Source organism: Tamandua tetradactyla, chromosome 3 (genome assembly GCF_023851605.1).
Source record: "Tamandua tetradactyla isolate mTamTet1 chromosome 3, mTamTet1.pri, whole genome shotgun sequence".
Lineage (NCBI taxonomy): Eukaryota > Metazoa > Chordata > Mammalia > Pilosa > Myrmecophagidae > Tamandua > Tamandua tetradactyla.
In genome coordinates, this window is record NC_135329.1 from 118,588,755 (window position 1) to 118,612,880 (window position 24,126).

Here is a 24,126-nt window from a genome sequence, read left to right on the forward strand (position 1 = left end):
ATCATCCTGATTTTCTGTCTGTTACTTGTCTATTTATTTTTGGGAGAACAGCATTGAAATCTCTGACAATAATTATGGATATCTGGCCTAGAAGATCAGAAGAGCCAAAGTTGAGAAATTCTGCTTTAGGGTTTATAATGTACATCTTTTACTTATCACAGTCATTTACCATATATGGTATAAGAACCTTACAGTAGTATAGCCCCCCTCACCCACCCGTTATCCTGTTCCATACATTTTATATTTATATATATTATACTGTTATATTAATTTGTTAAATTCTGCTGGAATGCAATATCCCAGAAATGAAGCGGCTTTTATAAAGGAAATTTATTAAGTTGCAAGTTTATAGCTCTAAGGCCATAAAATTGTCCCAACTCAGGCATTCAGAGAAAGATACCTTAACTCAAGAGAAGCCAATGTCTGTCACATGGGAAGGTACATAGCTGGTGTCTGCTTATTCTTGTTCCTGGTTCCATTGCTTCCAGCTTCTGATGCCAGTAGTTTCCGTTCTAAGCGTCTGTGGGCCTTCACTTAACTCCTTGGGGACACAACTCTGGGTTTGATTAGCTTACTGTCTCATGGGAAGGCACATGACAATGTCTGCTGGGCCTGCATCTTTAAACATCCAAGTCTAGGTGTCTGCTCTCTATTAACACGTCAAGCATCTCCAATGTCTTCATCTCTGTTGGCTCTCTAGCAGCTGTTCTCCAATCATCTGAGTTTCCTCCAAAATGATTCATTTCCCTTTTAAAGGACTCCAGTAAACTAATCAGGACCCACCTTGAATGGGCGGAGTCATGCCTCCATCTAATCAAAAGGTCCCACCCACAGCTGAGTGTGTCACGTCTCCATGGAAGCAATCCAGTCAAAAAGAGCCCACCCTGCAATCTTAAATCAGGATTAGAGAACATGGCTTTTCTGTAGTACATAACAGTTTCAAACCAGCACAAGTGTAATAAATTGTTATAATATATTGCTATTATTTTTGTCAAAACAGTTATCTTTCAAATAGTTTTAAATACTGTGGAAGAAAAGTCCTTATGGGACTTCACTCGTAATTATCATCCCTCATACTCTTCATTACTTTGCCTTAAATCCAGATTTCCATTTGGTATCATTGTCCTTCTTGAAGTACTTCCTTTAACATATCTTATACTGCAGGTCTGCTGATGATGAATCCTTTCAACTTTTGTATTTATTTTTAAATACATTATTAAAGTGTATCTATTTTGCCTTTTAAAAAATATTTTTATTGAGGAATCTTCATGCACATACTATCCAACCATATGATACAATCAATGGCTCATAATATCATTACATAGTTGTGTATTCATCGCCATGATCCTTTTTAGAACATCGCATCACTCCAGAGAAAGAGATAAAAAGAAAAAACTCATCCATTTCATACCCTCATCCCTCCCTCTCATTGACCGCTAGTATTTCAGCCTACCCAGCTTTTTACCCTTTACCTCCCCCCCATTATTTATTTAATTTTTAGTCTTATTGTTTACTCATCTGTCCATACCCTGGATAAAAGGAGCATCAGAAACAAGGTTTTCATAATCATACAATCACATTATAAAAGCTATTTAATTATACAGTCGTCTTCAAGAATCCAGGCTATTGGAATACATTTCAACAGTTTCATTGCCTCTGTTTTTGAAAGTTATTTTTCCTGGATTTAGCACTCCTTAGCTGGAATTCTAGATTGATTGTTTTTTCCTTTTTTTTTTTTTGGTTTCTTTGGCTGCTCAAGCAAATACCATGAAATGAGTGGCTTAAACAGTGGGAATTTATTAGCTTACAGTTTGAGGCTAGAGGACTGTCCAAATCAAGTCATCATCAAGATGGTTATTTCTTCCCAACTGCGGCATTCTGGGGCTGACTGCTGGCAATCTTTTTTTTTTTTTTATTTTTTATTAATGGAAAAAAAAAAAAGAAATTAACCCAACATTTAGAAATCATACCATTCTACATATGCAATCAGTAATTCTTAACATCATCACATAGATGCATGATCATCGTTTCTTAGTACATTTGCATCGGTTTAGAAGAACTAGCAACACACCAGAAAAAGATATAGAATGTTAGTGTAGAGAAAAGAAATAAAAGTAATAATAATAGTAAAAAAACAAACAAACAGACAAACAAACAAACAAAAAACCTATAGCTCAGATGCAGCTTCATTCAGTGTTTTAGCATGATTACTTTACAATTAGGTATTATTGTGCTGTCCATTTTTGAGTTTTTGTATCTAGTCCTGTTGCACAGTCTGTATCCCTTCAGCTCCAATTACCCATTATCTTACCCTGTTTCTAACTCCTGCTGGACTCTGTTACCAACTGCTGGCAATCTTTATCTCCTCTGTCTCATGACAAGGCACATGGAGGCATCTCCTGGTCTGTCCCTTTTCTTTTGAGTTCTGTGGATGTCCAGCCTCTTGTTTCTTTAAAGATGTTGCTTCACTGTCTTGTCTCTTTTATTGTTTCTGAAGAGAAATCTGATGGCATCCTTATTTTTGTTCATCTCTGTGTAGCATGTCTTGCCCCCCCCCAGCTGTTTTGAAGTTATTCTCATCATAACCAATTTTGAGCAATTTGATTATGATGTGCCTCAGTATAGTTTTCTTCATATTTTGTACTTGGGGTACAAAATTAAATTTGGACCATTATTTCTTCATTTATTGTATGCACCCTCCTTGCAAATGGGGACTCCAGTTACCTGTATGTAAGTCTTCTTGAAGTCCAACATCTCAATGATGTTCTTTTTTCTGTTTCATTTTGAATTGTTTCTATGGGTCTGCCTTCTAGTTATCTTTTCTTCTGTGTTGCCTGATTTGCTTTTGTTTGTTTTTTTGTGTGGCCAGGAATGTTTGTATGCTAAGAATGTTCGTGTTTGAAAAAGAAAAAAAGAGACAAGAATGATGTTAGCTGTGGGTTTTCCATTGATGTTTGCTGTTTATCAAGTTGAAATTTCTATTCCTTGCTTCTTAAAAGCTTTTATCATGAATGATATTGCAGAAGTTGTCTTTCAATTGTCAAATTTTAAAAAGTTGTATTTTTTGCTTTTATTCTGAAAATGGAACTATTTTGGCTATTTTCACCTTTATAATAATGTTTTAATTTTAAAAATCCCCTGTGTGCCATGTACTGTAAAATTAAATGGCCATCACAACAGCCTTATGAAGTTTATATTATTATTCAGGTTTTACATTGAAGAAACAGATGCAAAGTGGTTAAGAAACTTGCTCAAAGTTATACACTAATTAATAGAAGGTTCTGAGTGGGCAGGTCCTTCATTGCTTAAAAGTAAATAAAACAAAATTACTTTCCTTTTAGAAATAATTTCAGACTTTTAAAATATTGCAAAAATGTTGCAAAGAAGATCCATAATTCCTTTACCTGACTTCTGCAAAAGATCAAACTCTGGACCACATACTGCTTTGGAAGCCCCTTCCAAACTAGGACAATTCCTCTTTCTTTGTATTTCATAATCTTGAAACTTGAGGAGCCACTTATTTTGTGAAACATCTGTCAATTTTTGTTTGTCTGATGCAACTTTGTAATTAAATTCAGTTTAAATATTTTTAGCAGTTATACAGCAGAAGTGATGTCTTCTCAGCGTATTAGGAAGCACATGATGTCCTTATGAATGATTACTGATGATGATAACTGATCTCTGATCCCTTGCTTAAAGTAGTGTCTGCCACATTGCCCCTGTGTAAAGTTACCATTTCCCATTATAATTAGGTAAGTGTCTTCTGGGGATGATCTTTGTGACTCTCTAACGATCTGGTTTCTTATGCTTTTGGCCACAGTTTTTAGAATTGAGAATCCTTGTCTGTAGCAGTTTTTGTTGGGGTGTTTGGCAAATGATGATTTTACTTTTCTATCATTCTTTCTACATTTATTAGTTGGAATTCTACTGTTAGCAAGATATATTTTTTAAAAACTTTTCTGTTATATAGCATATATACAAAGCAAAGAAAGAAAAAGCAATAATTTTCAGAGCACTCTTTGACAAATAGTTACGATACAGATAGATCCTAGAGTTTGTCGTGGGCTACCATATCATCGTCTCTGATTTGTCTTTCTAGCTGCTCTAGGATATAGGAGGCTAGAAGGAATAAATATTTTTTTATTGCCACAACCAACTTATTTTCCTTTTTTGTGAAAAATAACATATATACAAAAAAGCAATAAATTTCAAAGCACACTATAACAATTAGTTGTAGAACAGATTTTGAAGTTTGCTATGGGTTACAGTTCCACAATTTTCTGTTTTTACTTCTAGCTGCTGTAAGATATTGGTGACTAAAAAAAATACCAATTTAATGATTCAGCAGTCATTTTTGTTTGTTAAACCCTACCTTCTCTGTATAATCCCACGATCCCACTCTTTAGGAGTATTTGGGCTATGGCTGTTCTAACTTTTTCATATTGGAAGGGCTGTCAGTAATATGGGGTAGGGAGATGGAACTAGCTGATATTCTGAGGGACTGGGTCCTCTAGGTGTCAGGTTATGTATATATATATAAGTTTTTCAAAGCCTCTCAAAATCCAGAAATAATAATTACCACTCTGGATTAAATGTGTATGCTGTAAAAGCTTACAGTTTAAGAGCCCTTCTTTTCTTGTAAACATTTTCTAAAGGAGACCATACCATTGTTGTTCTTTTGTTTCTGGCTTATTATGCCTTGCCAAATGTCCCACATGATCATTCACATCGTTGCTTGTGTCATTACTTCATTCCTTTTCTGTAGGAGCACAACATTCGTTCATAAGTATACACCATTATTCGCCAATCTACTTCTCTGTCAGTTCATCCTTCAGCCACCTTCATTCATTCGTCAGGGATCATGTATAGTGCCCAAAGTCTATAGTCTGTCAACACTCTAAATTTTAGATGATTTCATTGTTCCCAAGAGAAAGAAAACCAATAAACACACTCTTGCTAATAGGAAATCTAAACCTGCTCTTAACTCTTGTCCCTCCCCCCATTATTTTCCTCTGCTGTTGCTGTGGTTCTGCTGATGTTTTCCTATTAAGCATAGCTCATAGCATACAATAGCAGTTTTCCTCCTGTATCCTGAACTTAAACACTCTTTGTACACAAGTCATACCTTTGAGGTAGTTCTTGCAAAAATTTATTTATATTTCTAGTGTTAATCACTGGGACACATGGGTCTATACAACCCTTTTCAATCTTGTTCACCTTCAATATGGTAATAAGACTTATAGACCTACTAAAGAATTACCTTCATGTCTTTCTATTCCCCTATGTTGGAGTTCAACCTCATGAGCTAACCATTCACCCATCTCTAGCTTCTGTGTATCTCTAAGTCTCCTATAGTCTTTATTATGAGCCTCTGATTTTATCTTAACCGTGGTCATAAAAATGGAATCATATAGTATCTATCCTTTTGTGTCTGGCTTATTTCACTCACTGTTATGTCCTCAAGGCTTGTCCATCTTGTCATGTGCTTCAGGATGTCATTTCGTCTTACTGCTGCCTAATATTCCATCATATGCATATTCCACATTTTGCTAATCCACTCGTCTTTTGATGGGTGTTTGGTTTGTTTCCATCTTTTGGTGATTGTGAATAATGCTGCTGTGTACATCTGTGTGCAAATGTCCGTTTGTGTCATTGCTTTCAGGTCTTCTGGGTATATACCAAGTAGTAGTATTGCTGGATCATAGGGCAGCTCAATATTTAGTTTCCTAAGGAACTGTCAAACAGTCTTGTATGACATGTATAATGGCTGCACCATTATACATTCCTGCCAGCAGTGCATAAATGTTCCAATTTCTCCACATCCTCTCCAACATTTACAGTTTCCTGTTTGTTTAATAGCAGCCATTCTTACAGGTGTGAGGTGGTATCTCATTGTGGTCTTGATCTGCATTTCCCTTATAGCCAGTGAAAATGAACATCTCTTCATGTGCTTTTGAGCTATCTGTATTTGTGCTTTAGAAAAATGCCTATTCATATCTTTAGCCCATTTTATAATTGTGTTGTTTGTTCTTTTGTTGTTGAGTTGTATGATTTCTCTATGTATACAGGATGTCAAACAGTTGTCCAGTATGTGATTTCCAAATATTTCTCCCATTGAGTTGACTGCCTCTTCACCTTTTTGACCAAGTCTTTTGAGGTGCAGAAGCATTTGATTTTGAGGAGTTACCATTTATCAATTTTTTCTTTTGTTGCTTGTGCTTTGGGTATAAAGTTTAGGAAGCTACCTCCTATTACTAGGTCTTGAGGATGTTTCCCTTTATTTTCTTCTAGAAGCTTTATGGTGCTACTTCTTATATTTAGGTGTTTGATCCACTTAAAATTAATTTTTGTGTAGGTTGTAAGTTAGGTGTCCTCTTTCATTATTTTGGCTATTGATTTCCAGTCCTTCCATGCCCATTTATTGAAAAGACTATTTTTTCTCAGTGCAGAGTATTTGGCGGCCTTGTCAAAAATCAGTTGATCATAGATTTAGTGGTCTATTTCTGCACTCTTGTTTCAATTCCATTGGTCAGTGCTTCTGTCTTTGTGCCATTACCATGCTATTTTGACCACTATGGCTTTATAATAGGATTTAAAATCAGGAAGTGTTAATCCTCCCACTTCGTTCTTCTTTTTTAGGATGCTCTTAGCTATTTGGGTTCTCTTTTCCCTTCCAGGTGAACTTGGTAGCTAGCTTTTCCAAGCCTTCAAAGTAGGTTGTTGGAATTTTGATTGGTACTGTGTTGAATCTGAAGATCAGTTTGGGTAGAATTGATCCACGATCAGGGAATCTCTTTCCATTCTGTATACAAGTCCTTTATGTCCCTAGTTAAGTTCAATCCTTAGTACTTTATTTTTTTAGTTGTTGTTTTGAATGGGATTTTTTCCTCATTTCCTCATTTTCCTCTAACACATTGCTTGTGTATAGAAATGTCATTGCTATTTGCATATTAATTTTATATCCTGCCACCTTGCTGAATTTGTTTATTAGTTCACATAACTTTGCTGTACATTTTTCAAGATCTTCCAAGTATAGTATTATGTCATCTACAAATAATGAAAGTTTTACTCCTTCTTTTCCAATTTGGATGCCTTTCATTTCTGTGTCCTGCCTGATTACTCTAGCTAGAACTTCTAGCACAATGTTGAATAATAGTGGTGACAGTGGGCATCCTTGTTTCATTCCTGATCTTAGGGGGAAAGCTTTCAGTCTCTCCATTGAGTACAATGCTGGCTGTCAGCTTTTCATATATTCCCTTCATCATATTGAGATAGTTACCTTTGATTCCTATCTTTTGGAGTGTTTTTATCAGAAAAGGATGTTGAATTTTGTTGAATGCTTTTTCAGCATCAGTCGAGATGATCATGTGATTTTTCCCTTTCAATTTGTTAATGTGCTGTATTACATTAATTATTTTCTTGTGTTGAACCATCCTTGTATTCCTGGTATAAACCCCATTTGGTCATGGTGTATACTTTTTTTAATGTGTTGTTGGATGCGATTTGCTAATATTTTATTGAGAATTTTTGCATCTAAGTTCATCAAGGAGATTGGCCTGTAATATTCCTTTCTTATAGCATCATTACCTGGTTTTGATATTAAATATTAGCTCCATAAAATGAGTTTCCAAACGTTTTGAAAAGTTTGAGCACGATTCTTGTTAGTTCTTTTTGGAATGTTTGATAAAATTTTCCTTTGAAGCCATCTGGCCCTGGGCTTTTCTTTGTAGGAAGATTTTTGATGACTGATTGAATCTCTTTACATGTGATTGGTTTTGTTGAGATCTTTTTCTTCCTGAATCAGTGTAGCTTGTTTGTGTGTTTCCAGGAATTTGTCCATTTCATCTAAGTTTTGTTCGTTGGTGTACAGTGGTTCACTGTATCCTCTTATGATTTCTTTTATTTCTTCAGGGTGATGCATCCCTTCTCATTTCTGATTTTGCTTATTTGCATCCTCTCTCTTTTTTTCTTTGTCAGTCCTGCTAGTGGCCCATTGATTTTATTGATTTTCTCAAAGAACCAACTTTTGGTTTTATTGATTCTTTATATTGTTCCTTTGTTCTCTGATTCATTTACTTCTGCTTTAATCTTTGTTATTTCTCTTCTGTTTGCTTTGGAGTTAGTTTGCCGTTCTTTCTCAAGTTCCTCCAGATGAGCAGTTAAGTGCTCGATTTTTGTTGTTTCTTGTTTTTTAATATAGGCATTTAGGGCAATAAATTACCCTCTCAGCATAGCCTTTGCCACATCCCATAAGTTCTAATAAGTTGTATTCTCATTTTCATTTGTGTTCAGATAGTTACTGATTTCTCTAGCAATTTCTTCTTTGATCCACTGGTTGTTTAAGAGTATGTTATTTAATCTCCATGTTTGTGAATGTTCTTGTTCTTTGGTGGCTATTGAGATCCAGTTTCATTCCACTGTTATTAGAGAAAGTGCTTTGAATAATTTTAGTGTTTTTAAATTTATAAAGACCTGTTTTGTGCCCCAGCATATGATCTGTCTTGGGGAATGTTCCATGAGCATTAGAGAAGAATGTGTATCTTTGTGTTTTGATGTACAGTGCCCTATATATATATCTGTTAGGTCTAATTCATTTATCAAGTTGTTTAACTTCTCTTTTTCCTTGTTGGTCTTCAGTCTTGTTCTATCTGTAGAGGAGATTGGTGTATTGAAGTCTCCTACTATTATTGTTGAAACATCTGTTGCTCCCTTCAGTTTTGCCAATGTCTGTCTCATGTACTTTGGAGCTCCTTGATTGGGAGTGTAAACATTAATGTTTGTTTATCTTCTTGGTGAATTGGCCCTTTAATTAATATATAGTGTCCTTCCTTGTCTCTTATGATGTCTTTACATTTAAAGTCTATTTTGTCCGATATTAGTATAACTACTCCTGCTTTCTTTTGGTTGCAACTTGCATGGAAAATCTTTTTCCATCCTTTGACTTTCAATTTATTTGTGTTGTTGTGTCTAAGATGAATCTCTTGTAAACAGCATATAGCTGGATTACATTTCTTAATCCATTCTGCCAATCTGTATCCTTTGATTGGTAAGTGTAGTCCGTTAACATTCACAGTTATTACTGAAAAGGCGTTTCTTTTATCCACCATCTTATTTTTTTTACTTTGTCAGAAATATTCATTCTTTTCCCCCTTTCTCTTTTTATCCTTTAAGTCACCCTTACTGGCAATTCCGTGCTCTCCTCGAGATCTCCCTCTCCTGTCTTTTTTTCCAACTGTCAGAACTCCCTTTTGTATTTCTTATAGGGCCGGACTCTTGTTGACATATTCTTTCAGGATTTGTTTGTTTGTGAAAACTTTAATCTCTCCCTAAGTTTTGAAGGATAATTTTGCTGGATACAGAATTGTTTTTTTTTTTTTACATGGGCAGGTACCGGGAATCAAACCCAGGTCCTCGGGCATGACAGGCAAGCATTCTTTCCTGCTGAGCCACCATGGCCTGCCGTGGGTACAGAATTCTTGACTGGAAGTCTTTCTCTTTCAGGATCTTAAATATGTCATACCACTGCCTTCTCGCTTCTGTGGTGCCAGTTGAGTAGTCTGAATTCAGTCTTATGTGGTTTTCCTTGTAGGGTTCTCTAGCCTCTTTCAGAATTTTCTGCTTCTTTCAACATTTAACAGACTGGTTAGTATGTGTCTTGGGGAAGGCCTGCTTGGAGTTTGTTGGGCTTCTTTGACTTGAATATTTATGTTCTTTATAAGGGTTGGGAAGTTTTCCCCCATAATATCCTCAACTACTCTTCCTATCCCTTTAGTCCTCTCTTCTCTTTCTGGGACACCAATGATTCTTGTATTTGTGTGCTTTATGGTTTTTTATTTATTTTATTAATTTTTTTATTTTTTAAGAAATACCAAAAAAACCCCCAGCAAACAAATGCAAACATTCGTAATTTTTGATCATTTCGTTCTACATATATAATCAGTAATTCACAATATCATCACATAGTTGCATATTCATCATCATGATTATTTCTTGGAACATTTGCATCTATTCAGAAAAAGAAATGAAAACAGAAAAAAATTCATACATACCATACGCCCCACCCCTCCCCCTCACTGATCACCAGCATTTTGCTCTAAATTTAACATTTGTTCCCTCTATTATTCATCTTTATTCCATATATTTTACTCGTCTGTTGATAAGGTAGATAACAGGAGCATCAGACACAAGGTTTTCACAATCTGTGTGCTTTGTTTTGTCTATCATTTTCTTAAGATCCAATTCAAGTTTTTCCATCTTTTTTTTTTTTTTACTTTTTGCTGTTTTAAGTATTCAAGATCAGTTGTATTGTCCTCTATAACACTTATTCTTTCTTCTCTCTCTTCAAATCTGGTGTTGTGTGCCTCTAGTATGTTTTTTTATTTGTCAGCAGAGTCTTTAATCTCTGTGGTATCTGTTTTTTTTCCGTTTATTCTTTCAAACTCCTTTTTTATGCTCTTCTACTGTCTTGAGCTCTTTTATGTTAGCTGTCCCACTTATTAAGTAGAGTTATATGAACATCTTTCATGCTGTTCCAGTATCTGTGTCTCTGGTGATTTAATTTGGTGGTTAGGCTGGGCTATATCTGTGTGCATTGTGATATGCTTAGTAACTTCTGTTGTTTTTATTACATGTAAATATCTTGCTTAATTTACTTTGGGAGTTGATTTCCTTCATTAGCCTAAAGCCTTGTGTTTGTGGGGTGAATGTGTAGCAGAATGCAGGGTATGGGCAGGGCATAGCAGTGTGGTGATTCATTGCAGCGCAGAGGTAGGGAATAATATGTTGATGCTTGTGAATGTGTTGACCAGCGGCCAGGAAGGATGTAGCTGTGTGGGTGTACTGGTCTAGGGGGCGTAACCCTGGTGTGCACTGGTTAGGGCACAGGGCCTTTTTGCGCATGCACGCAGCTATGACAGTAGATCTGCGTTATGCCTTCATGAGCTGGGGGCAGATGTGCCCCAGTTGCGCAGGTCAGTGCTTTCTCAGAGTTGGGGAGCATGAATGAGGGCTGTGCACATGTGCAGGTCTAGAAGTGCTGCAAACTGGTGTTCCCAGAGCTGAGGGGCATGACTGGACCCAGAGCGCATGTGTGAGTCTAGGAGTGCTGTAAATTGATGCGCAGAGCTCGGGGTGTGGGATGAGGCTGTACAACACTATGGGCGGTATGGGTGTAGCCTGGGTATGGAGGTATGCACTCTTAGCCTTTATGTGCTGGCGACAGCCTGCAGGGAGCAGGGAGGGGGAGATAGTTCTCCGGAGTGGTGTGGGAAAGGTGGGTTGGGCTGCACTTGGGATGCGGGTGTGGGGCAGGTACAAGCTGGGAGTTGGTGGGGGCCGGGGTGCTTGGAGTGCAGGGAGTAGGGGTAGGTGACAGGGTTGAGGTACATGGGGTATGGGGTGAGTCGTGGGTCATGGGGATGCGCTGGTCAGGGTAGTGCATTCAAGGAACTTGACTTGGTTTACTTCCTAATCCCTATCTCCCCGTCTGTGCGTTCCTGTGGGCTCCATGCTTCGTGTTAGGCTCCAGTCCTTTGCCTCTCAGTTCCTCAGCCTCTTCAACCAGGGCTGCCCTGTGTGGTGCAGAAGGCTCTCTCATGTCAGCTGCACTCCTGCATCACCATCTCAGTTGCCCTCCCACCCCTTCCCTAACTTTTCCTTGGAGCAGGGCTGCATTTGATCTACTCTATTTGGTCATCTTCCTGGAACTCAGCCTATCATTACTTTTTTAAACATGTTTTTTATTGTTAAATATAACATATGTACAAAGAAAAGAAAGAAAAAGCAATGATTTTCAAAGTACACTTCAACAAGTAGATACAAAATAAATTTCAGAGTTTATGGGTTACCATTTCATGATTTCAGATTTTTCCTTCTAGCTACTCCACAACATATATTTTTCTTTTTTGGTGAAAAATAGCATAGATGCAAAAAAGCAGTAAATTTCAAAGCACATTACAGTTTGTTGTAGAACAGATTTCAGAGTTTGGTATTGGTTACAGTTGCACATTTTTGGTTTTACTTCTATCTGCTCTAAGATACTGGAGATTAAAAAATATCAGTGTAATGATTCAGCAGTCATACTTGTTTGTTAAACCCTAACTTCTCTGTATAATTCCACCATCACCTTTGATCTTTCTCCCAGTCTTTAGGGGTATTTGGGCTATACTCAGTCTAACTTTTTCATGTTGGAAGGGGTTGCTGATAATATGGGGTAGGGGGATGAAACTATTTGGTGTTCTGGAGAGACTTGCCCTTCTGATTTCAGGACCTGCCTGATCCAGGGACCCATCTAGAAGTTGTAGGTTTTTGGAAGTTCCTCTCATGCATAGATCCTTCGTAGAATTTTGTATAACACCCTGGGTATTCTTTAGGATTGGCTCAAATAGTTTTGGTTGAGGTTTGGCAAATTATGATTGGTAGCAGTGTCTAACTGAAGCTTGCCTAAGAGTGACCTCCAGAGTAGCTTCTTGACTCTATTTGAACTTTCTCAGACACTGATACCTTATTTGTTACACTTCTTTTCCCCCTTTTGATCAGAATGGCATTACCTTATTTGTTACACTTCTTTTCCCCCTTTTGATCAGAATGGCATTATTGATCCCACAGTGCCAGGGCCAGGCTCATCCCTTGTAGTCATCTCCTATGTCGCCAGGGAGACTTTCACCCCTGGATTTCATGTCCCATGTAGGGGGGAGGGCAATAATTTCACTTGCAGAATTGGGCTTAGAGAGAGAGGCCACATCTGAGCAATAGAAAGGTCCACCGGAAGTAACTCTGAAGCATAGATATAGATAGACTAAGCTTGTCCACTACATATAAAAGCTTTACAAGAGCAAGACTCAAGATCAAGAGCTTTGGCATATTGATTTGGGTGTCCCTAATGTTTGACACAGTATCACAAGTTTCCCAGGTAAGAAAATTTAATAGTTCCTTATTTTTTCTCCTACCCCTTAAGTCACTTTGCCAGTACTTTTTGATTATCTTCTTAATATACTCTGGGATATATCCAGGCATTACATTAAGCTATACAGTATTAATGGCCTTCATTCTTATTCTGGGCTCCCTGTGTTTGGATTGCTTAAATGATCTATCCAGACAGGTTGAATTAAGTTACGTGCTGCAGAATATTTAGGTTCTGGTCAAAAGAAATCTTTCTTCCTTTGGCCTCAAAGAGTAGATATTAACTTTTATGAATGTACCATGGGTAGTTGAGACGAAAGGATGTTGGGCGTAGAGTCCGATATATGTTATAAGATCTACCTTGTTGATTAAGTTTTTTAGGGCCTTTTTTATTGTTGTTGTTTACTTGTTTATGCTAAGAATGACAGAATAACTTACCAAAATTTCTTATCATTAGTATGTTTGTCTATGAATCTTTGCATAGACTGCAGCTTTTGTTTTATAACATGATTGCGTTACTTGATGCAGAGATGTGCATAAAATGTCTTTGCTTTGAATTGTGGCTTTTCACATTAGAAGATGCTTTTCTTTGTCATGTTTAATGCTCTTTGGTGCGAATTCTGGTTTCTGATATTAGAATCTACCTGTCTTATTTTATCCATTTACCTGATATACTTTTATCCATACCTTTATTTTTACCCCTTTTAACCATTTTTTTATGCTGAAAGAGTTTCCTCTATTCAACATATAGTTGGGTCTGAGATTATAACCCAAATTGAAACTGTTTCCTTTTACTACATTAGGTAAGTCCATTCACATTTATTGATACATTTGGTCTCAACTCTGTCACAATATTTTATTATTTTATGTATTTTTATATTCCTATTTTTCCTTCCTCTTTAGTTTTTAAATTTCTGATTCAGGTGATTTTTCGGGTCTCTAAAGGATTTTTCAAATTTCTGCACTTTTTTTTCAATACAGTAGAGGAAGTACAGGGAGAAAAAAGGTAGAACTCTGAAAACTTACAATAGCAGAAAGAAAAAAGTAAAGAACATAGGTAAAGAAATCAAGGAGAGAGAGAGAAAAAAATCTCTACACTTTTGAGTATATTTAAGTTTGGAATGTTTTCTTAGTTTTCTTCTGTTCTACCACACCAACTGTGGGGGTCCATTTTCACTTGTAAAGGTATTGTTGAATCTTGTTTTCTGATTTTTAAACAGTAACTGAATAGACTTAGTTTTCTCCTGCTCGTTTTTGGGGGCCTTTTCTCATCCTAATTGTTTCTAGTTTGTATTTCAAAATCCCCATCTTCTTCAGTTTTCTGCAGGGCAGCTAGGTTCAGTTTTTATTCTTCTTTTCAAGGATTTGAAAGTTTCTATGCACTTCTGTATCATACACTCTTAAATTTAATTTTGGTATCCCAGAATATTGATACACTCTCTGTTGTGCTAATCGCTCATCTCTCATTCTCTTTGTCATTGTGGTTTTATAAATTTCTAGTTCTTTACTAATAGGTTTGCTGTAACAGAGAGGTAGACTAGATAAGTATAGGTATTCAGTCTCTTATCTTCGGGTGAATTTTTAAAATACCAATGAATAATTTTTAACTTTCTATACAGCCTGAGAACTGATAGATTCTGACTCAACAAGAGGAGCATGAATTTTGCAAGGTGGGAAAGAACCAGACAAATAAAGATTTTGCTTGGCTCCTAAAAAGTCTCAGTTTAAATTTTACTTTATTTGGGCATCATTCAGTATCCTTCCAGACAAGTGGGTTAAAGGAGACATGCTGGTTAGGCTCAGACATGATTACATACTTAGATGTCTCTCTTTTCCTAGGTACATTCCTTAAAGGTAAAGGCTCTGTCTTATTCATATTCATTCTTGCAATTCTCAGTGACAGGAGTAATATGTGGTGCCTAGTATGTACTCAGAAATGTATTGAAAGAATAATTAATGTTGAATATTCTTAAGTTTCTACACTGCAGCATAGTCAGCCTCTCCTAGTTTTTTACTTTGATCTTCTTCTATAACTCAAGGCCAAACAAATGCTTATTTCTTTTGAGGATTAATGAATGTTCACTTTTAAAGTTTCCTGTGGTGCCAAAGGACATAAAATATTTTATACTGATAGCCCTAAGTGTAGAATGAAATTGACAGGAATCATTGGGAAGAACATAATTCTGATTAGCCATATATTCTGGGTGGGGTAAAATGAGAGCAAAGAGGGAATCAGATAAACTAAAGAAAATGGAAGGTTTGAGGGGCACAACAGACACAGTTCTTATTTGCTGTCCAGTGGGGAAGAAGGCATTATTCACATGATTACAAAAATGAATGTAAAACTAATAATCTAAGAAGCCTACATTGAAAAGCTGTATCATTCTCTGAGAATAGATAAAAGGAATTTTTTACTAAGGCTGGCAGAAAAGTTTTCACTGAGGAAGTGATATTTTAAGTGAGAACCTGAAGCATTATCATCTAGGAGAAGCAAGGGTTTGTGCAGGGGGATGGTTCTGGCAGGAGAGATAGCAATTTATGTTACTATTTTCACAGTTAAACAATCTTTTGAAGACTCTGTTTGTTTGATTTTCTTACATGCAGTGAGATTTTATCAAAACACATCAGATAGGTAGTTTGAATTATAGTTTTTAAAGACTTCTTACTGAGCCCAACTGTAAGAAATATATTTTACATACATATATAACTAAAATAAGTATTTCATAAAACAGTACTTATCCTCACTATGTGTAGTGCCTTCTGATTTTTTTCTATTCTCTTATTTTTAAAAAATCCTGGCTGCAACCTCTTAGTGGATGGTGACCTGCAGTTTGTAAAACATGAGCTTAAATGACCTATCACGTTACGTCCCATCTTGTTATTTTATGTTTGTTAAGTGGTTACCGGTATTCATAAGCCTTTATCGTCACCATTAATCAGTGAGCCATGTTTTTGATCCGTGATTATTGGAATGCATGGAATACGTAAGTGAACAGTTCTTGTTCAATCTTTAAATAGGTTTGCAAACTTCTACAATATATAGTGTTATATAGAAGTACTTTTTCTTTATTATTATTTTTTAAGGCAGAAACTCGGTTGCAGAGGGTTGACCTAGTAATATACCTCAGTTTATGGTACATTATCATTGGTCCTTGCAAAGGCCTTCTCTCTGTTTTAATTTTTATAATGGAAATTGCCGAACCTACCCAAAAGTAGAAAAAACAATAATGGATCTCCATATGCTCTTCTTCTTCTACAGTTTACGTATTGCCAGTCTTCTTCAGTCTTTAACATTATACCCTATCCAGCCTGGATTTAAAGGAAATTTAAGGCCCCTTCTCGTTTCATTTATTTATTCTTTTTTATCCCTTTTCTTCACTCTCTTTCCCCCCTCTGCTCTCTCTGATATGTTTTATGTGTCTCTTCTGGGAAAATGTATACTATTTTGTATGTATTTAATTTTCTATAAATGGTATATCTGATTTTATTTCTTACGGTTTTTCTTCACTCAACCCTGATTTAAAATCCATCCTGTTGCTGTCCTCTGGACTACTGTGTGGTATCACGGTATGCATCTAGTTCGTTTTGCTTTTCCACTTTATCAGTGATGGATACACACATTGCCTCTACTTCCCCCCACAACAAATACCACTTCAGTAGCTATATTCACTAATCAATCTGTGTGAGATTTTTTGGGGGTTATATATCCTAGACAGGAATTGCCAAAGGACAGAGTATGCGTATTTAATTTGACTAAGTAATGTCACGTTGCTCTCCGGAATGGTGCAGCAGCATGCACTTCCACAGTAAAGCATATAGGATTCTGTATTCCCACATCCCTGCTAAAACTTGGCATAATTCTTATTTCTAATTTTTCTAGTCTAATAGGTGTAAGTTGTCTCATTTTAATTTGTAGTTCTCTGATTAGTAATGAATTGAGCATATTTCACATGCTTTTGGGGTTTCTTCTTATGTAAATTCCCTGTTTATATCCTTTATCATAAATTTTTCTGTTGAAGTTGCTATCCTTTCCTTGTTGATCTGCTGGAGTTTCTTATATATTTGAGATATTAATCACTTAGACATTTTAGATATTGAAAATAACTTCTGCCATTGTTTAAATTTAACGATATCCATCATGTCCTTCATTGAACAGAAACCTTTAATTGGAATGTAACCTTTATTGTTTGTTTGTTTTTTTGCCTTATGGTTTGTACTGTGATTTTTTTGTTGGTATGGAGTGCAGCTCAGGCAGACCTTGGAGTGCAAGAGTGTGGTGGGAGGTGGATGGGGAGGCTTTGTAGATGCACTGGGGCCAGTGTGTTTGGGACAGAGGTTGGGACCCGGGGTGGGACAGGGTGTGTCCTTGCACAGGGAAAGAGGTCCAGAGGAGTCCTGGCTGCGGATCTGAGAGTGTATAGGGGTGGGCACAGATCAGCGGGGTTGTGGGACATGGGCTGGGGTCAGGTGATGGTGTCAGATGGGTGGTGCCCTGGCATGGGTGTACAGGTGTGCAGGGGGTTGGAGCAGGTGTGCCCGTGTATGCAGTGCAGGGACTATGTAGCACAGATTTGCCCGTGAGCACTGCCAGGTGTGGGAGCAAGACACTTGTGCCAGGGGATGAGGCAAATGTTTACGTTTGAGGTGTTGGGGTTGTAGTGCAGGGGTCAAATAGCACACGAATGCGTGGGTGCCTGGTAGCAGGAAGGATGTGGCTGTGCGGGTGTGCAGGTCTAGGGGGTGGGGCCCTGGTGTGCCCTGGTTTAGAGAGTGGGATCCTTGCATGCGCATGCACGGAGCTCGGGCAGTGGGTCCAGATTGTGTCTGCTTAGGTTGGGGGCAGGTGTGGCCTGGCTGCACCGATGAGCGCTTTTCCAGAGCTGGGAAGTGTGACTGGGGGCCTTGTGCGGATCTGGAAGGGCCGTAAACTGATGTCCACATGGGCATTGCTTAGGGGGGTGGGATGGGGTGGGGTTGCACAACTGTATGGGCTGGGGGTGGGTGTAGCCTGGGTATGAAGGTAAGCGCCCTTAGCCTTTATGTGCTGGTGACTGCCTGCAGGGAGCAGGGAGGGGAAGGTGGATCTCAGAAGAGGTTGGAGAGACTCTGCTTCTGGAGGAGAGATGGGTTGGGCTGGGGCAGGCATGCATGCACGTGGGGGGCGTGGGTGATGGGGTTGAGGTGTGTGGGGTGTAAGGTGAGTTGCAGGTTGCAGGGCTGCAACAATGAGGGTAGCGTGTTCAAGGAAAGTGCTTAGCTTACTTCCTAGCTTGGTTCACTAATCCCAGTCTCCTAGTCTGAGCACTCCACAGACCTCTCTGGGCTTCCATTTGTACGTTAGGCTGTTTGCACCAGCCAGGATGATTTCCAATTCTCTGCGCCTCAGTTCTTCAGCTTTTGCAACTAGGGCCTTCCTGTATGCTGTGGAAGACCCTCCCAGGTCACTTACACCCTAGAATCGCTGTCTCACTTGCCTTCCTGTTCCTTCTAGCAGGGGTGAACCCAACCTATCCTATTCCGCTATCTTCCCAGAACTCAATAGGTGTATTTTCCCTATATACTACTCTATTATTAACTCCCTATAATAGTTTCTTGCATTTGTTCTAGCTTATGGAAGAGAATTTTTATATTTGTACTGTTAATCTCAGTTAGCATCTACCTTGAGATTTACTGAATTATACAGTCCCATGTTTTTTTGCTCTTTTGTTTTTTGGAGGGGATGGTGCTTGGTCTGGTATACAAACCCAGGTCTCCCACATACAGTCTCATGTTTTAACCTTGGCTTTCATTCTGGTGACATTTGTGACTCTGAATTTTCCCTACAATCACATTCACACACAGTTTGGCACTGTTAATTATACTCCCAATAATGTGCTGCCATTAACTCCAGACATGTTCACTCATTTAAATTCCACCTGGATAAAAATTCTGCATGTCTTAAGCAACCATTCCCTACTCTCTAGTCTCATTCAATCTCCTGGTAACCTGTATTCTAGATTCTTTATCTGTGAGTTTACATAGTATAATTAGTTCATATTACCGAGATTATACAATATTTGTCCAACTTATTTCACTAAACATAATATCCTCAGGGTTGATCCATGTTGTCACGTGATTCAGGACTCCATTCTTCCTTCTTTCTGTTGAATAATACATTTTTAAGAAATCCTTCTCTCTTCCTACAGTACAAATATATTTTCCTTTTATCTTCAGCAGTTTAGCCTTTGCCCATTTGTTATGTGGTACTCTCTTTATCTTGTGTTAAGTTCCTGTTTATACATGGATCTGTGTGTGAGCACTGATCTGGTACGTTATTTATGTGAGGGGCAGCTTTCCTACTTATTGCCCAAATAATCTTTGACAGATCACTTACTCTCTCTTTAGTTTCCTCATCTAAGAAAATGGGAATAATGCTACCTATCTCACAAGGTTGTTATGAAATTTGAATGAATTAATGTTTTAAAGGGCCTGGTAACCATAGTAATTATTATATAGTGCTTATTAAATACATACTTACATGAATGTAAACTGTTTATTCTTTTGATACACTTATTTATTGCTATGGCTTTTATAAATATTTGTAATTTCTGATAGGTCCCCCTTCCTTCAATTTTTAAAAGGTTGATTTACCTTTTCCTGGACTTTTATTCTTCCATTTAAATTTTAGAGTATTTTTCTTTAGCATGCTTGTGTTTTCTTGATTTAAATTAGTCTGACAAAATGTCAATATGATGCTGATGGTGATATAGTACATATTATTTTTGTGACCTTTTGGAGGAAGCAGATAATACCAAGATATGACTTGATTTGAGCTAATGAAACAGAGAGTCTTAGTAACTGTCCTGGCTATACTGTCTATATCGTAAGAAACTGTTTCTTCACTTATTCATATCAGGTCTCTTTTCTTTATCTTGTATATCATCTGTGTCTCTGCTTGCATTACTAATAATGAGTGGCAGGAGATCATGGAATATAGTTCTTTTGTAATCATTACTTGATATTTACCCTCCTTTAGCAGCCTACCTTCCTTTAGAATATTGCTTTTAATCATGCTAATCTACTGTATGTGTTGCATTTAATGGACCATCAGTGTAGCTTTATTTCTTGCTGCATTAAAACTTTTCTTCTTAGATCATTACATTAATTCTTTTTAAATAACTTCACATACCCTAAAGGCTTGAACAAAATTAAGATCTTCAAATATCTTGGACTCTACAGAGTATCAGAAAATATGATTACTATAGTAGAATTAAGAATTTTGACTTTACTTGCAAATAACCCAAATTCATTTCTCTGTTTTTGTCACTTTTTGGCTATGTGACTTTGAATAAGTCACTAAAGTATCCTTATGCATCAGGTTTATTACGTGTTAAGTGTTTTGGATAACCTGGCATTTGATAAGAATTCAATAAAGATTTCATTTATTCATTCTTTTAATATGTAGTGAGTAGTCTTTATATGCCAACCACTATATATTAGGCACTAGGGATATAGAAATGAATTAAGCAAAAATCCTTGCCCTCTTGGAGCTTACATTATCTTTAGGAGAGTTGACAAATAAATTAGAGCTGTAATATGTCAGATAGTGCTGAGTGGTATGGAGAAAAAACAGGGACAGAGGATAGGGAGTGCTGGAGTGGAGGTATTCTTTTAGATAAGACTATCATGGAAAGCCTGTGAAATTTCATGGAAGTTAGGAAGCAAGCAGTTTGAATATTTAGGAAAAGCAAGGAAGATAGTGTGGCTAGAGTGAAGGATGGGAGGGCTGAGAGGGGTAGGAGTTGAGGTCAGAGGGATAGAGTGATTTTACCTTTTACCAAGAATACCATGGAAGCAGGTCCATTGGGTGTGACATGACCTAATTTACCTCAAAAGGTAAAGCACTTTTGTTAAGAATGGTCCATAGTGGGGCAAGGAAAGAAGTAGGGGAAAGACTTAGCAGACTATTGCAGTAAGTGGCAGAGGTAGTGAAAAGTTATTAGAAACTGGACATATATATATATTTTTCATTCTCAGCTTATGATCATTCCGTTCTACATATATAATTAGTAATTCACAATATCATCACATAGCTACAAATTTATCATCATGATCATTTCTTAGAACATTTGCATCAATTCAGAAAAAGAAATTAAAAGACAACAGAAAAAAATTTATACGTACCATACCCCTTACCTCTCCCTTCCATTGATCTCTAACATTTCAATCTAAATTTATTTTAACATTTGTTCCCCCTATTATTTATTTTTATTCCATATGTTTTACTCTTCTGTTGATAAGGTAGATAAAAGGAGCATCAGACACAAGGTTTTCACAATCAGTCACATTGTGAAAGCTGGTATCATTATACAATCATCTTCAAGAAACATGGCTACTGGAACACAGCTCTGCATTTTCAGGCAGTTCCCTCCAGCCTCAGAAACTGGATATATTTTTTATATGATTTTTTTTGTTGAACCTTTGTTAAAAACATTTCCAGCTCTGATAGTAATGCAATCTGTTGAATGTAATTTTATCCTACTTAGAAGTGTTCAGAATTTTGCAGTGTTGAAGCTTTCAAGTATACGAATGTGGAAAATACTTAAAAATCTGAAAACCAAATTCTTGTCTTGTGATTTGCATATTTTTCCTCACTCTTGTAGTAGTACAAATACCTCAGTTTCAAAAACCAGGGATTGATTGTCTTTTAATTGAGATTTGATATTCTGATTGGTAACTATGCATATATTTAATCTTTTTTTAGTCTATATTAAAAATGTTATTTAAGGGAATATCAACATGAGGACAAGTGTTAAGGGAGAGCGGTGGCAATGTTTTCTGTAGTCTGTAATACAGAGCTATTTATAATTGATCCTTAAAACCCCTGGTAATTATTAAGCATAGTAACATTTAAATAGAATTGTTCATTAAATTAGTATTATTAAAACAACGTATGTTGCCTGTTTTATATTTTTCAGGAACATCATTTACAACGAGCTATTTCAGCACAGCAAGTGTTTAGAGAAAAAAAAGAGAGCATGGTCATTCCAGTTCCTGAGGCAGAGAGCAACGTCAACTATTACAATCGCTTGTACAAAGGAGAGTTTAAACAGCCAAAGCAGTTCATTCATATTCAGCGTAAGTTTGTTAATTCATTGTTTTCTTTTTGTAACTTAAGATTTTATTGATTCAAAAATTTATCTCTCCTCTTGCCCAAAGAGATTTTAATTTTTCAGTTCATAACGTAGTAGGATTAATTTTATATTGATTAATAGAAATGTTAAACAGTAAAGAATGATGTCCTTCTAATGCTTGTGTCTGAGCTTTGAGGTCATTTTGAGTATTAGTATTTGAAGCATTTGATGTTTATGTAGAATAGAATTTTATATAGCACTTGTACTTTATTATATAGCTTAAAGGTGGCTTATTAGCATATCCAAATAAGATTTCTCTTTAAAGGCCCTCTGGCCACAATACCCAAGAGTAGGAGTAGTTTTCTAAAATTTTTTAGAATTAGATTTTATGGCTGTACCATCGTCTAGTTTTTATAAAACTCTGTCTGATTCTGGCTCCTTAATATAACTGTCTTATCTTTTCTTCATCTCTACTGTTACTTTTTGACGATCATCATCTCTTGAATTAACTGTTTCGAGAATTACTTAGTTATTTACTTCCCCCAATTCTCCACCTCTATTCGTTACCTTCTAATCTCTCTTCTCCACAAAGACCAGGACCAGAATAGTCTTCCTAAAATGTCTGTGATCAAATTATGCTCCTGCTTAAAAACCTCCTGAAGTTCTTCATTGCCTGTATGAATTTTCACCCTAATCAGCAGACACATCCTAGTGTCTTGATATCTTGTCTAGTTGCATATAAAACTTTCAGTGCCTTGTAACATAGATTTTAGGTCTTTACTTCAAGCCTGCCTATCTTTCTGAGAATCTCTGGGTATGCAGCCTGGTGGTGTGTATTTTTTTAAAGTTCCCATGGTAATTGTGAAACATTGCCAGATTTGAGATTGAATATAATAAGATCTGCTGGTTTTTATTGATTCTAAGTCACATCTTTTCATTTTTCATCTTTAAAATGGAATTGTGTCTTAAATTGCTGTTGTCCTAGATTGAAGTCCTGTTCTCCTAGAGAGAATTTGCATATTTCTGCTAGGTGGCTGCACCCAAGACCACTTTACATTAGTCTTCACATTGTTTTGCTTTGTTTCGTTAGTTTGGGACCACTCTGGTAGATTTAATTCAGGCTACAGACTTGCTTGTGCTTCAGTTCTCAGAGGAGATCTTTCATCAAAAGGCAGATTGAGAAATAAGAGGTTCCTTGCTGTCCCTTTCTGAGTGGCTGGCTTATTTCTCCTTTATCATACGCTGTGGGTATAGCTCTTTGATAGTGCAGCTTTTTGCAGGGGGGTTTAATTAAATTTCTCAATACATTCCCATATAGAGCTTTTTCCTTTTTTAGTGTTCATACAGTAATGGTGTGTCTTGTAATTGTTGGAGGTTTAGATTTAATAAAATTCAGTAATATCAATGTTCTCTAGTATTAATACAAGACCCTTTTCGTGATTTGTTCCCTGCCTACTCCTTTCACCTCATTTCCTACTTAAAATTACCATTTGCTTCATTGTTTCACATTTCATACTTCCCTGATGTGCTAGTCCAGTCTTACTTCTCTTCCTGTTCCTCGTTTAAGACCTAGCTCCTTTATGAAGCCTACCCTGACTTTTCTCCTTTTACCTTTCTTCTTATTACAGATTGATGTACATATCTCTATTTGAGAACTCACCATACTTTATTGCAGTTATTTATAACCATTCTTTCTCTCCTTTTAGACTGTGACCTACTTGAGAACAAACTATGTTTTGTTTTCTCTTTGTATCTTCAGATTGAAGTGCTTGGCCTATAGATGCTCAATAAATGCATGTATGTTGGCTGACTAGATTGTTTTGAAATGGCTTTTAAAAAAAACTTTAGGTATTAAGATCATTTTCCAGGGACTCATTTCTCTGAAACATTCAAGAGAAACACACAGGCAAAAATTCTTGTATGATTTATTTTCTCCGTGTTCTTGGACTTGAGTTCCTGTAGCTTGCTGAATTTGCCTTAACTTTTTGTGTCGAAAGAGACAGCTTGTTCATAATAGGAACTTTAGAAATTCCTCATAACCCAAATTATCGGAGGTTTTTGTATTTAACAACATAATCTAGTAGATAGCAGGATCATTTGTTTAAAAAAAAAC

At 36.8% G+C, this 24,126-nt stretch overlaps 1 protein-coding gene across 2 annotated transcripts in view; it reads left to right on the forward strand.

Annotated features, from left to right (window-relative positions):
* EPC2 (enhancer of polycomb 2) overlaps positions 1-24,126 on the forward strand; it is a 227,003-nt gene that overhangs the window by 37,145 nt on the left and 165,732 nt on the right. For both annotated transcript variants that reach the window (XM_077153746.1, XM_077153745.1), the window contains exon 2: positions 21,858-22,017. In XM_077153746.1, coding sequence (XP_077009861.1) covers positions 21,858-22,017 — 160 coding nt within the window. The remainder of the gene's footprint in view (positions 1-21,857; positions 22,018-24,126) is intronic.